Raw genomic sequence first — 16,130 nt, 5'->3', positions numbered from 1 at the left:
ATGGTGATCTGATAAGACGCAGGTGGTTACTAATATTTTTTTGTAACTGTGTAAGTTATCTTTGCTACCGAGTATGTGGTCAATTTTCGAGAAGGTTCCATGAGCTGCAGAGAAGAAGGTATATTCTTTCCTGTTCGGGTGGAATAATCTATAGATGTCTGTTAAGTCCATTTGCTTCATTACCTCCATTAATTCTCTAATTTCTCTGTTAGGTTTCTGTTTGATTGACCTGTCCATTGGTAAGAGAGGAGTGTTGAAGTCTCCTACTATTAGTGTGTGTGGTTTGATGGCTGCCTTGAGTTTTAGTAACATACGTGGGTGCTTTTTTATTAGGGGCGTAGATATTCAGAATTGAGACTTCATCCTGATGAATTGTTCCTGTTATGAGTATAAAATGTCTCTCTCCATCTCTTCTGATTGATTTAAGTTTGAAGTCAACTTTGTTAGAAATTAGTATGGCCACACCTGCTTGTTTCTTAGGTCCATTTGCCTGATAGGCCTTTTCCCAGCCCTTTACTCTGAGTAGGTGCCTGTCTTTGTGGTTGAGGTGTGTTTCTTGTAGACAGCAGAATGTTGGATCCTGTTTTCGTATCCAATCCCTTAGTCTGTGCCTTTTTATAGGTGAGTTGAAACCATTGAAATTAAGTGATATTAATGACCAGTGGTTGTTAACTCCAGTCACTTTTTTAGTAGTAGGTTTTGTGTGTTTCCCTTCTTTGAGATGCGCTGGTGAAAGGTCTCTAGATGACTGAGTTATTGTTGTCATTGTTGGACTCCTTGGTTAGTGATTTTCCTTCTATAATTTTCTGTAAGGCTGGATTTGTGGCTACGTATTGTTTAAATTTGTTTTTATCCTGGAAAATTTTGTTTTCTCCATTTATAGTGAACGAAAGCTTGGCTGGATATAGTAGTCTGGGCTTGCATCCCTGATCTCTTAGTTTTTGCAGTACATCTATCCAGGACCTTCTGGCTTTCATGGTTTCCATAGAGAAGTCAGGTGTAAGTCTGATAGGTTTACCTTTATAAGTAACTTGGCCTTTTTCCTTTGCGGCTCTTAATATTCTTTCTTTATTCTGTATATTTTGTGTTTTGATTATTATATGGCGAGGGGATGTTTTCTTTTGATCCAGCCTATTTGGTGTTCTGTATGCTTCTTGAACCTTCATAGGTACCTCTTTCTTCAGGTTGGGAAAGTTTTCTTGTATAATTTTATTAAGTATATTTTCTGGACCGTTGAGCTGCACTTCTTCTCCTTCTTCTACTCCAATTATTCTTAGGTTTGGTCTTTTTATTGTGTCCCAAATTTCCTGAATGTTTTGTGATGAGAATTTGTTGGTTTTGCTGTTTTCTTTGATCAGTGTGTTTATTTTCTCTATGGTATCTTCAGTGTCTGATATTCTCTCTTCTATCTCTTGTAATCTGTTGTTAGTACCTGTCTCTGTCATTCCTGTTCGTTTACCCAGATTTTCCATCTCCATTCTTCCCTCGGTTTGTGCTTTCTTCATTGCTTCCATTTCATTCTTCATTTCTTGAACCGCTTCCCTAACCTGTTTGATTGCTTTTTCTTGTTTCTCTTGGTTTTCTTGCGTGTCTTTGAGCGATTTATTCATTTCCTCTACCTTTTTGTTTTTAATCTCTAATTGTTTATGGCAGTTTTTCACCTCCTGTTTAAGGTCCTCTATTATTTTCATATAGTTAACTTTTGAGTCGATTTCTTCTATTTCTTCAGGAGTAGGGTGTACAGTTCTTCTTATTTCGGGATCCCTGGTTTCTGGTGGTGTCATGTTGCCTTTCAGGTTGTTGGAGGAATTCTTGTATTGGCGCCTTCCCATCTCTTCCTTCAAATGGAGCCAGGAGAGGCCTGGTCTCTTGGTCCAGTCTTTGCTGTGATTGACTCTCTGGGTATATCTCTTCAGTGTAGAAGTAGGAACCGTTCCCGACCCGATGGGATTGCTCAGCAACTAAACAGGGCCGCCAGTAGCACAATGATCCAGGGCCAACAGGATGAATGGAGCAAGGGGGGGGGTAACCAGGAGCTCACAGGAAGCCTGGCGCCAGAGCTGAAGGTGCCCGGCTCCCTTACAGGGGACCCTGAGGCCTGCCCGGTAGGCAGGCACTCACCGCTCTGGGTGGGTCGCCTTAGTTTAGGAGCTTAAAACTGTACTTGAGCACTGGTCCTAGCATACAGCAGGGCAGGGTTGTGGAGGGGTTTTGGGGGGGCTGGGTCGTGCGAAAGAAAGACAGCCCTGCAGAAGGAGCTGGGGGAGGGGGTTTGTGCTCTCTTCCAGGACAGTCTGCCCCTGGATAGCACACACTCACCCGTCCTGATGGGATTCCTCAGCAACTAAGCAGGGCCGCCAGTATCCCAATGATCCAGGGCCAACAGCGAATCCATAGTTTCTTGATTTCTGCGGAAACAAAAGCAAAACTGCTTCTGCAAAACAACGCATGTTTTAAGCACTATTAGATAAATATAATTTGATGTTTGTTTTAATGCTAAGGCATTTTTAAAATATTCAGGCTGGTATGCTGTATCAGCTCTCTTTTAACCTCAATATTTTAGCAGCTGTCTCTTGCCCACCAGCCATCAAATTCAAAACCAACAAAATAACATACAGGATCTTGAGTCCATGACTATTTCCCATCTTTTTATATCTTTTTTCTTTTATATTACATTTATTGTCTTATTACAGACTATTTTAATTTTTAAACTATTTATTCTGTCTTCAACTGTCTATACCTATTTTCTTCTTTTTTTAAGCCGATGCACACTGTTTTGTAAAACTCATTGGATCCTGTTTAGAGGCTTTCCTATTTGAACTTCTTTTCTCTATGTCTTTTAGCCATTTTTGACCATGTAAGCAACACTTTAAAGTGCTAAGAAGTGTGGAACTGTGTCATCTGCTTTGGTGACTGAGACAGTCCATTTCTCTGATTGTAAAAATCTAACCCAACACTCACAGGACAGTGGGAGGTTCATGACAAAGAATTGATTAAAATGTTTCTTAGAGCTCTAGAATGCGGATGCTTAAACTGTGGAGGGCATTTTTACATAGTCTTCCATTCCTCCTTAACATGCTAGCTGCTCAAGGTCTCATTGCCCCACAGAAATCTTAAAGAAGTGTCAGAAGCTACTGACTTGTTAAACAGCAACTGAAATTATGTTATTGAACCAAATCCAGGATATATTTTCATTATGTCCACATGTCTCGCAAATACAACTTAATCTATACACATATCCACTGAAATTCCACATGACATTCTAAATGTGATCTGATCTTTAAACCTTGTATCTCATACCCTAAATATTTCATCATACAAAGCCTCTATCTTTTGTTCAAGCTTCAGCTCTATACCTTAGTAACCAGAGCAACAGTAACATTTTTTGTCAAGTCATTCTTAACATATGCAGTCCCCAAACTTATCATTCTTTTTTACCTACTCAAAGCCCCTTTCATTTCATCTAAGACTTAATGTCCTTTATCTACATTTCATGGTACACTGAATGCACCCCTTTTACAATCCCCCAAAGCAAGAGAAATGGTATAAAAACAATCATTCAAATACACAATTACCTTAAAGGCATTTAGGAATGAGAAGGAAATCCTGTTTCCAAAGCACACATGATTTGTATGATCTGTTAATTTGTGTAAGATCGTGTAACAATTTCCATTTACATCGTTTTTTCTTAATTATGAATATAGGAGAATTCCAAGTTAAATTGGAAGGGTCTATGTGGCTTTGAACTAACTGCTGCATGGCTTGTATCTTTTCTTGAGTTAGAGGCCACTGATCAACCCACACAGGCTCTTCACTTTTCCAAATAGTGGGGTCTGCGTAGAATGCAGTGACCTCTCCTAAAAATGTTTCCATCATGCTTTGGGAAGTCTCTTGCTAGGCCTGATAGGATCAATTCTTTGGCAAGAATCCTTGTTGGAGCATTTGATTTGAAATTAACTAATTGGGACTATACAGATAGACCTTCACTTCATTCATGTTTCGGCCCCAAAGATTTACTGGAAGATGCAGAACAATATAAGGTATGAATATCCCACTATATCCTTCTTATCTCTCCAATTTAGTTCATCACTGCTTTGCTAGAGACTCTGAGTCTGTCCAATTCCCTAGAATTGAGTAATTTTCTCCAGCATAGGCTACATGCAAGGACTATTGACTGGCCACAATTACAGACATGTCTGCTTCTGTGTCAAACAGGCCTAAAAAACTTTCTATTAATAAATAAAATTAATTCTGGCCTCTGTGATCCAATGGCTCAGAGCCAATAAACATCTGATGAGTCAAGACCTACTTCCATTCTTTTTCCATTTTTATAAGTATTATTTTTCTGGACTTGTTGGAGTAAAATTAACTGTGCTAATCTTTGCTCTGAATTAATAACTGAAATTCTTCTGGAGACTATACCATCACCTTAATATTCCCTTTGCAATCTGCATCTATTATTCCAGGAGCTACAATTATTCCTAGCATGGTAGTACTGCTTCTTCCTAACATCAGCCCAACAATTCCCTTGGGCAAAAGTTCAGAGACACCTGTTGGCAGTGCTTGGACACCCATCTCAAGAGTTAGAACTGTATAAGTGAAGAAACTGCAGTCCAATCCTGTGCTACCTGGAGTTGCTCTGTAGAAGTGCTGAATGGCTTTCCTCATTGTGAGGCAAGCTTTTGAAGTGCCCTATACCTCTGTTTGTTGCATGGTCTGGGGTTGGCCCTACAGTTTTAGATGCTGATTCCTGAGTACACCTTCGTTGGAAGGGTGTTATTTAGCCTTTGTTTCTGGTTCTTCACTAGTCTTCTGGCCTCAGTGGTCTGTAGTTCTGGTGACTGACAAGTCCTCTAGTCCACTAGGGAACCTCTGATGTGGCTTTGCAATCTGCATACCCTCAGGGATTTGTGATGCAAGGGTTGACTCTAAGGTTCTGGGATTCTGTGTACTCGTGAGACCTCTGGTAAATAAGGGAAATTTAGTGTTACGGTTACCAGATAAGCCTTTGAGATTCTAGATACCTGCATGGCTTTTGGAAGAGCAGAGGTCTTCTGCCAGAATTGTGGGCAAAAATATGATGACAAGGAGATTGAGGGATATTTTGGGAATGCTGGTCAGCCTTTAGAGCATTGTTAACATGGAGTGGGCTGCTCTCCCTTGGGGTATCTGCTACTGGCATTGTGTCTGGTAGAGCAGGGGTCTTCTGGTGTTATAGGCTAGGATATAGATAATGTCACCTGTTTTAGCTAGTTTGATATGGGAAATAACCAGACTAGCTTAAAGGATAAAACAATTATATTTTTATTTATTATAAGGGTAAAACTTACAAAACAGGAATAAGAAGTCCAATATCTGCGATGTCCTGTGGGAATCACGCACACACACACACACACACACACACACACACAGAGAGAGAGAGAGACAGAGAGAGAGAGGAGAGAGAGAGAGAGAGAGAGAGAGAGAGAGAGAGAGAGAGAACTAGCACTAGGTTTCTCTCTGGGTCCCAGAAAACCATGCCTTAACTAAGATCCACTTCTTAAAGGTAATTGGCCAACTAGGTTTCTCCATCATCTCCTCCTTTTATCTAAACAAGAGCAATCCAAAGCCAATACAAAACTATATAGAATATGAACAGGTATCAAGTATAAAATTACAAGCAACATAAGCAATATTAAGCAAGGAACACATGACAAATGTTTTAATAACATCCTATTCCAAAGAGTCTAAATCTTGCAAAAGAAATAAGCTTAGCTAAATCATAAAAGGAATATAACTACAATTGTCTAATATTCAACCCCATCAAAGGCCTGAGGAGGGAGTTAATATTACTTGAATAAACAGGAAGTGCAATCAAGCAGCTTCCAAAGTGAGCAGAATATGACAGAGACAATTAGCTACCTGAGCAATCACCCATAGTCTCATTTGCAACATGGAAGCAACCAACTTTGGCTAACACCTAGCACAACTGACAGACAATTTTCAGAGGCAGAAAAAATTTTCAGAACCATCTTACCCTGTCTTGGGAAAGTTTGGCAGTCCTTTACCTTGCTTAACCATTCTGGATATCATGTACTCTGTCAGTGGTTGAAGCATGGGCAGCCCTTGCCCAATGACCAATTGTGTCAAGAAAAAAAAAACTCCAAGTGGAGTGCCTTCTGTGCTCAGCATTCTCTCAGGAATAGATTGGTGCTGTCAGGAACAATCATGCCCCATGTCAACAGAAATCTAAGCTATTTAAATGCCATATTCTACAGATACTTGAAGTGGTTGAAGATTACCTATCTAGGCATAATATAATCTCTGTGTATCTAAAGAACCTAATCAATTTGACTACATGAACAACAAACATGATCAACTATTGACCTATAATATTTAATACCTGTATATCTTATAGACCAAGACTTCATGTCAGAATATTAAATAATCTGTAAGCAAATGTGCAACAAATGAGGACAATGACCTCAAAATGTAGACCATGTATACGTATCTTGTTCAGAGGTAAAAATAATGTATAATACAATAAGAAAATGTATCCTAAAAGTTATATTAATATACAAAATGTCCTAAACAGAGGTAGAAACATGCATGCATACAATCTGACAGAAAAACTTTGCATAAGTGTACAAATATTGTAAACAGAGATAACAAATATATTTTAACTTGTATCAATATGCAAAGCTATACCAATATAAAGTATCCATAAATAATACCTGACAAGTATTCACTCTATTACCCTCTATTATTACCCCCCTTTTTTGAAACATAGTTTCCAACACAAGCCTCTACCTGATAAAAGTAATAATCAACAACCCCTAAATGGTGTTCCCAACCCTGAGGACAAACTTTTTTGGAAGAGGGGGTGTTGTCCTCTAGAATTGCTTTACATTAATAGGGGATAATGTTCTATTTATGGAATCCTATAAAAGTAAAGTGATGGTTAAGTTTCAAGATTACTGTCTAGTATAGTTGCAAATGATTTCTGAGCAGTCCATAGGGTTTTTTCCAAAGTTCTTATTTGCCAGAACTCCATGAGAAAGTGTGCCATTTCAGCAGCCGGTAAACAAAAACCAATCTTATAGTAACACTATCAGCATCACTATGTCATCTCAACCATGTGGAGTTGTGGTGGGGCCCCACCTTCTTTTAAGGTAAATCTCTATTGCTGAAGACACACAGGATTCTGACACAGGACTTGGATGGATAGAGATGAATTGGGCCTAGAATCTTACTCCAAATAGGACTAGCTTTCATAGTATGGAAAAATGTTACATAACTGCCATGCTGCCAAAGGAGTAAAACCATTACAATTCAATCTAGCTGTGACACCTAGGAACCACAATAATAACCAGCAAGGCAAACTGTCCCTAAAGGTCCAATAGTGGCAGTGACATCATGATAGCAATCAATATCTATGAAATTGCACTTAAGGTCCACTCAACAGGGAGAAACTTCATGCCTGGTTCTATAAAGACAGTCAACTATGAGTTGCTGATAAGGTCATGGAACATAGGAGAATCTAATAGTGACATTTTCCTAAACTAATATCATCTCTAACTGCATACTTAGTACTGATTGTCTCACCCACAGGTAAGTGTAACTCTTTCTACAGAAGATGAAGACCATTTCAGAAATCCATAGCTTGTATGATAGAAGGAACAACTGATACTGGAGAAAAGAGACACAGTAGATGCATCTAGAATATAAACCCTCCACCTAAGACTCAGGGAACATTCGGAGGAAAAAGAAAGAATGTTCTAAGTTCTAAGAGTCAGAGAACAAGGAAGAATGTGGTAAGATTGTGTTTTGTACATCTGAGAGGAAAATGGCATCATGATTCTCATCAATATAGTTTGCCAAACAAGTGTCAAAATTTGTATACTTGGCACACCAATATAGAAGGTGAAAAATCTCGGGGGATTTTAACATTAGATGAAGAGCTGTATCAATTCATTATTACTAAGAACAGAATCAGTCTTCTGCTGTGGGACATTGGTTTGTAACCTGTCAATCAAATTTTAAATAAACATTGATTGGCCAGTAGACAGTCAGGAAGTATAAGTGGAAAAACAAGAAAGGAAGTAGAGGAAGGTCAATGAGAACAGGAGAATTCTGGGAAGGAGGAAGCCATTCTTCTGCAGTTGTAAGTCCGCCACAGAAGAAGAAAGATGAGATTGCCTCACTGAAAAAAGGTACCAAGCCATGTGGCTAACATATCCTAGAATAATGAGCTAGTATAAGTTTTAAGAGTTAATAAGAAGCCTTAGCTAATGGGCCAGTCAGTTTATAGTTAATGTAGGCCTCTGTGTGATTTCTCTGAGACTTAACAACTGTGATAACCAGGCAGAACAGAAAACTCAGTCAACCATATTCTTGTTGACAATCCTCCTCATATATATGAATTAACACACACACACACACTCATGAATTCAAGGAAAGGGTGCCATTCATTGGACAGAGAGCAGGGGGAGCTCAGGAGTGCTTAGAGGGAGATGGGGCGAATGATGTAATTACAGCACTTACACATAAAGGTCACAAAAATGAATTATAAAAAAATAACAAAGTATCAGATTATTGCAATTGAGAATGTAGTTTAATAATTTTAAAGTAATTTTTATCAAAAGCAAAAACATATATAGCATAATGTATTAAACATTACGGGCATATGAATTCATGTCATCCTTAATATTGGTTTACATTATTTATACTATGAAAAAAGATATTATGTGCATAAAAAATTGAAATTGAAATTTATATTTATAAAAATTATCAAAGTATCCTAGCAAATTAGTAATAATTCTTGCAACTATAATAAAATAAATTATATCAATTCAAACTATGTATTTGTGGATAACTTTAATAAATTATCTTCACATTACTTCTGAAACATGAAATTTTTTCTTTGAAGTATTTTCTTCAAGGCAACACTGACATCCTTATTCCTCAGACTGTAAATCAATGGGTTCAGCATGGGAACAACAGTTGTATAAAACACAGATGACACTTTCCCTTGGTCCATGGAGCTGACTGATGATGGCTGTAAGTACACAAATGCAGCAGAAACATAGAAGACAGCAACAGCAGAGATGTGGGAGCTACAGGTGCTGAAGGCTTTGGACCTGCCCTCAGTGGAACGGATACGCATGATGCTGGTAATGATGGAGATATAGGATGTAATAATTGTGAGAATTGGGACAAAGATGTTCACTGTACCAAAAACTAGAATCAACAATTCACTGATATAGGTATTAGAGCATGCAAGCTTCAAGAGGGGAGGAAGATCACAGAAATAGTGGTTGATCACACCTGATTCATGGAACCGAGTCTTTAATGCAAAGCCTGTGAGAACTGAAGCACTGAATACACTAAAAATATACACTCCTGCAATCAGGGCACTGCTAATTTGATAGGACATGGTTACATTGTAAAGCAAGGGGTTACAGATGGCCACATAGCGGTCATATGCCATTACACCTAGTGTGTGACACTCTGCAATGCCAAAAATGATAAAGAAATAGAGCTGAATCATGCACCCACAGTAGGAGATGAGGTTCTTCTCTGCCAAAAAGCTCATCAGCATTTTAGGAGTAACCACAGTGGATTGACAGAAGTCAATGAAGGACAGACTGCTGAGGAAATAGTACATGGGGTTGTGCAGGTGGGAACTGAGCACAATCAGTGTGATCATGCCTAGATTCCCTGCTAAAGTGACCACATAGATTCCAGTGAAGAGGAGGAAGAGGGGCATCTGGAGTCCTGGTTTCTCTGAGAGTCCAGCCAAGTAGAACTCAGTCACTGTGCAGTGGTTCCCTGCTGCCATATTTGTCATTCAGATCCTGAAAGAGTAAAAGATTTGCTTGAGCCATGTAGTGGTAGCTTAAGTCTTTAACCAGCACTAGGGAGGGAGAAGCAAGCAAACTGTGAGTTCAAGGCCAGCCTATTCAACAGAGCTAGTTGTAAAGAGACAAGCTTGCACAAAGAAATGCTACCCCAAATAACATATGTGTGTGTGTACATGTGAGGGTATGTGTATATATAATGTTGTCAGAGTGACTTTATTAAGCTTTTCGTATACTCTATCTACATATAAATATTTCTGTTGAGGGAGCTGTGGGCTGCATTCCTGCTGCCCTGCTCCCAGCTGCCTGGCTAGCTTATGCCCCGAAATAACAACACACAAACTGTATTAATTTAAACACTGCCTGGCCCATTTCTATTAATGTGTGTAGCACTGAGGTGAACTTACCAGGAAGATTCTAGCCTACATCCATTCTGGGTCAAAATTTCATTGCATCTGCCCGGGAGAGGGTAGCATGGCATCTGTCTGAGTTTACTTTCTCTTCCTCTCAGCATTCTGTTCTGTTTACTCCACTCACCTATGTTCTAACCTATCAGGACCAAGCAGTTTCTTTATTAGCCAATGACCTTCCTCCATCATATTTCCTACCTTAGAATACTTTTCTCCATATATAATTACTTTAATGAATCATTTGAGATTTATCTTTTATTAATAATTTTTAAACTTATCCTATAAAAATTAAAACTAAAATTCATATAATGTATTATCACCATGTGCAAACATTGATAAATTTTGTGATATCAAATCAATGTACATAAACTGAGAATTAGAGTGGGTATCAATGAGGAAAAGTATCAGACATGGTTGTGGAAGCAAATTTCCCTAAAACTAATGAATTATTATCCAAAATCTAATTTTACAAGTATAATTATGGAGCTCTTTTTTTCAAAAATCTTCATTGCTTTTTAATTCTTAAGATACATAAAGTCTTTAAATTTCCCAATCTGGAACAACTGTTACATGAGGCACTGGATGCACGGTGTTCCTAGATTATGTACTAAATGCATGGTGTTCCATTAGGAAAAGTTTTCTGTTTGTGACCCAGTTCTTGAGAGTGACAGAGTCAATCAGCAGTGGTTAAATAGTGAGACCATGGAGACAAAGTGTCCACACTCACTCCCAGTCACTTAATGACACTATTGGCTAGCACAATGCATTTTTAGTACTTTACATGTAAAGAAATAAGTAATATTGTCATCTTATCACTAAAACATCCACAATATGATTTGGTTTGGTACATCATGTTGACATTTTCTCAAGTGAAAAACCTGCAATTCTACACATTAAATTAGAGAAGCAGCCTCAGCTCGGTTTGTATATTTTCCGTTATTTCTTGTGGACTAATAAAGTCTGCAATGCAGAAATATATATTGCAGAAAAAAATACAGTAATTTTCCTCAGAATTGTGGACAAATTAGTTACTGTTTCCACAAAATGAATCTTTAACTGAATGAATGTTTCATTAAAAGGTCAAAAGTTGAAATGTGTTTAATATGTAAACATTGTAGTCTTACATAGATAACAACATAAATCTCAATAAATGACTCAGGTTGAAGTAGACATAGTGAGATAGAAGTTCTTGGAGACAATATTGAAGAAATTTTGGGCAGCCCTATAAGACTTCAATGTCAAGATTTCTTAGAACCTCACACACAAATAAAGAAAGCACAAAGCATACAAATATGCTAATCATAAAATGGGAGGACCCAGAAAGGATGTAAGAGACAAAAATAAGGAGAAGATCTATGAAAAACTCTCCTGTTGTAATGATCCAGCCAAATTATGATTTCACAGCAGCAGTGGCCCATATAGACTAAGCCTGTAAACAGTTCCTCACAGATTATGGTGGGTGTGGAGGATCTGACACCTCCCCTCCCACTGGTCTTTGGGTCACTTATAGTTTCTAGAATGAACAAACATTGTCTTCAATTGTGTACTTACCATCACAATCCCTATATTCCAATGAATAGTTCTAAGCTTATAATCACCATGCTGACATGGTTAAGATGAACAGGTGACAAAACGCAAGAAAAATGTTGAAAATGTGGCAAAGAGATTTGTAGTGAGTAGTAAGTGAGATGGGGTGTATGGGACATAAGATGTGTGATGATGACAGTATTCAGTGTGTGTGTGTGTGTGTGTGTGTGTGTGTGTGTGTGTGTGTGTGTGATTCATTTTAAACAGTGATTACTCTTTTCATATAGGTAAAGTATGATTTATTTTTAAGATTTTACATCCTGGAATTTTTCTGATTTCATTAATTAATAAATAAATTTACATAACTATGCTGATTTTCAAAGTTCTCTTTTTGTACTTCATTTGTGCTTCATTGTAGTAATATGGGGCGGCGGCAGGGCTGTGTCCCCAAAACCCCAGCCGCCTGCTCCGGCTAGCTTATGCCCCGAAATAATTACACACAAACTGTATTCATTTAAACACTGCTTGGCCCATTCTCTTCTAGGCTAATTCTCACACCTGGACTAGCCCATTTCTAATCATCTGTGTAGCGCCCCTAGGTGCGCTTACCGGGAAGATTCTAGCCTAAGTCCATCCTGGGTCGGAGCTGGGTCATGGTGTGCGTCTTCCCTGGAGCAGGTAGCATGGCGTCTCTCCTGCGTCTGCTCCCGAGAGAAGAGCTGTGGAGTCTGACCTCACTTCCTCTTCCTCCCAGCATTTTGTTCTGTTTACTCCTCCCACCTATCTCCTAACCAATGAGAGCCAAGCAGCTTCTTTTATTTTAACCAATGAAATCAACAGATTGATATATGACACTCCCACATCACTTCATCAATTTTTTTTCTTTCTATGATTTTTTGATAGTTTTTTTTTCTCTTTGTCTATTACTGTTTGTTTGAGACACAGCTCACTCTGTAGCCCAGGCTGGCATAGAACTCACAATTCTCTTGCCTATTCACCTTGGTTGCCAAGGACTGTACCCAAACACCTGATGCTACTTAATTTTTAAGTAAAACTTCAGCCAGTACCTCAAAATTTATTCATTTTAGCATTTTTGTTTCTATAAATAACCCACAAACTCCATTTTAATATATCTTAAAATAACATATTCCTTAAAGCTATAATATTCCACTGAAAGTATTTCATGTGTTGTTTATAATTCCATAGACGGGGTAGCTTTACAGTTTTGTGCTTTTCTTAAGGTTTTCTTATCTTTAAATGTGTCATGCTAGTATCATATTCATTGAAAATACTGTTATTATAAAGTCATGCATAGTAGGAATTATCTGATAAGTTTTTGTCTATTTTTATATTTGTTCATCAAGAATTTCCTATATTATGGTCAGATTATCGACAACTCTTCTCTGAAATCATCTAAGATCTAGACATCCTTGTGTCTTTTTTACCCATAATGCCCAGTTTGTGCTGCCCAGTATTTTTAGAAATGTATTCTTCCACAAGAGTATGGATGACTTACTAGGAGCAATATTCTTAAAGAAAATGTGTCTCCCTCTATGAACAGGTATCAGTTGACAGTGGCTTCTCAGCTAGAGGAGGAACTTTACACCTACCTCCCCACTACATGAAGAGATTTGGTCTAAAATGAGCTTGCATAGGACTTACTTATGTTATAGCAGTATGAATTCATATGTGCTATCTTATTTCATCTAGAGGACAATATTCCTTTATATTCATCCATTACTGGTTAGTAGGTTTCCCCCTTTTTTGTCTTTACAGGCCAATAAAATTTTAAGATTTACCTAGGAACATATAAATTATAGAGTGGAAAACATTTATTCCTGTCCAAGATAAAGGATTTGATGCAATTCACATGAAAACATTGAGGCATAAATCTTTACAAGGTCAGGAAAATCCACATATCCCTTGTTGATGCATAAGGAAATGGACATCTGAGAAATTATTTATAAATAAGATGTGGCTAGACTGTAGTAATAATCTAAATAAGATAATAAATGCACATTCCTCTTCAAAGGCATGCAATCTGAACAACAGGAAAGATTCAGCCTGTGCTGAGGTGTTGAGTTTTGTCCTTTGTTCTAGTGTCCTTTAAGCCTGTTGTTTGCCATTAGAAACAACAGCTCTCTTCTACTCATTTCATTATGTTGTGATGATAATGCATCCATTATCTATGTGCCTAAGACATTGGAATCGCTGTTATACATGGAAGCATAGCCTCTGTGCTGTGAGCTAATGATAGATGTTCCCTTTTAAAGAGAGACATTTACAAAATAAAAATCATCTGGAAAATACTATTTTCTTAAGAAATGTGATTTCTTGGGGCTTTAAAAACTCAAAAGAAAGCAAAAGAAAAGACCTTCATTTCATCTATGACTATTATATCTAAGTTTCTTAATTATATAAATATTATTCGAAATAAATAAACTAGAAACTTATTCGTGGGCATAAAATCTGTTCAGTCAGAGAGGTTAACAGATAATTTCAATTTGTCCACCCAATTTTCAGGTAATTATTTGATTCATTTTAAATCTCTTCTAAATTTTAAGAGATCCTGCAACATTATTCAGTTCATCATAACTGGCATAACCTTCCTACTGGATACTAGAAAATTCATATCTAAGTAGCAGTTACCATATTGTGAGTCACAGCAGGATGAAATGATGGACTAAGTCTACTTCCAGTACCTGCAAGGGGATGGTGCATTCAAGAAGCTTTAAAATTACTCTGTGAATTACTGAATAAAAGCATGTAGTAAGAAGCATATTTCTGACTTTGGGCAGTGACACCTGTAGACTTATGACTCATCCACCTTCTCTCCAGCAGTCTCAGCACCAAGTTTTACTTCCCATTCTCAAAATCACTAATGCATATGTGCTCAGCATCTGGCAGTCTTCAGTGATGAGACAAGGGCTTAGTGCTTAGTCTCGGAGCTATTTTGATGTTGATCTCCTGATAGGTTAATGTTCCCAAGAAATTTTTTGCTCTATAGTTAGCAACAGTCTCACCATTTGCTGTCATCTGAGTACTTCTGCCTCCTATAATCTGAAGGTGGACACTGGACTTATATGTGCCAGCTCCAAATAACATGATGGCATAGTCTCCAAGGATTTACATCTCTTGGGGAAAAGAACCAACACACCCAAATGAGATAGCTTGCAGCTATTTGTTATAGAATTCTTTATCTGAAGGAACTTCTGGCTCAAGGAATAGTCAAACCACTTCCCTAGTCTCAAGGAGGAAACACATACTATTTAATTGGCAAAAGAGCCTTTTGAATTATTTCAGCAAAGCTGTGCAAAACAAGTATGTCATTTTGACCCATCAAACCAAGATGGTGTCACTAAAGCCCCCACAAAGGAGCCATTCTCTCTCTCTCTCTCTCTCTCTCTCTCTCTCTCTCTCTCTCTCTCTCTCTCTCTCTCTCTTCTCCCCCCCCCCAGCTTTCTCAGGACCTATGGAAATATGAGAGCCTCACATTGAGCACCATCTGTAGTTGGACGTTTCTCTCCCACTCGCTAGTTCACAAATAATCACTCTGAGAATTAATATTGATTATAAATGTTTTCCCAGTGGTTCAGGCTTATTGCTAGCTAGCTCTTAGATCTAAATTAACCCCTTTCTATTAATCTATGTATTGCCATGTGGCCATGGCATTACTAGTTTGCTGGCATGTTGTTTCTTGGGTGGCTGGATAATGTCTTCCAGACCCTGTCTTTCTTCTTTTGAATTATTTCTTTGGGTTCCCATCTGACTCAATCCTGCCTTTCCATAGGCCAAAGCAGCATTATTTATCAACCAATGAATGCAACCCATATTTGCTGCATACAGAACAACATCCCACAATATCAAGCTAGTAATTTAGAAATCAAGAAGATAAAATATCCACTAATACATAAATATAATTGAGCATATGGAAAATCCAGATTGATTGAGGAGAACAGTTAAGTGATATTAAAAGTATATCAAGGTAATGTTAGTAAACAGAAACACAGGATAGTTTATGAAATTTTAAGAAAAGCTCCAACAAACCCAAATGAGATAACTTGCAGTCATTTGTTGGATCCTTGCTTTTTTTTTTTGACTCAGCAGATGTCATTGCCTATCTTTTCTAAAGGACAACTGTCTTTATTCTGGGTCAATCGCAGATCATAAGCTAAAGCTTCATAATGAGTATAGACTGATACTGTTAACCATGCGCAATTGAAGCAGCTGTTTATATGAACTCAGAGTTTTCAAATGACTTTTACTTTAAGTGGATCTCATCTCTATTTTAATACTTTTAAACTCACCTTTACTGTAAAAGCTAAGAACAATGTACAGTTTCAGAATGTGTCTT

At 37.8% G+C, this 16,130-nt stretch overlaps 1 protein-coding gene across 1 annotated transcript; it reads right to left on the bottom strand.

The window, feature by feature from the left end:
* Positions 1-8,875: 8,875 nt before the first annotated feature.
* Positions 8,876-9,829, bottom strand: LOC142847125 (olfactory receptor 8G18-like). Its single transcript, XM_075967854.1, has one exon. The coding sequence runs from the start codon at positions 9,827-9,829 to the stop codon at positions 8,876-8,878; it is 954 nt and encodes a 317-aa protein (XP_075823969.1).
* Positions 9,830-16,130: the final 6,301 nt, after the last annotated feature.

Source organism: Microtus pennsylvanicus, chromosome 3, assembly GCF_037038515.1.
Source record: "Microtus pennsylvanicus isolate mMicPen1 chromosome 3, mMicPen1.hap1, whole genome shotgun sequence".
NCBI classification, from domain to species: domain Eukaryota; kingdom Metazoa; phylum Chordata; class Mammalia; order Rodentia; family Cricetidae; genus Microtus; species Microtus pennsylvanicus.
Note: the sequence above shows the minus strand (reverse complement) of the source record. Positions and strands in the feature narration are given on the sequence as shown.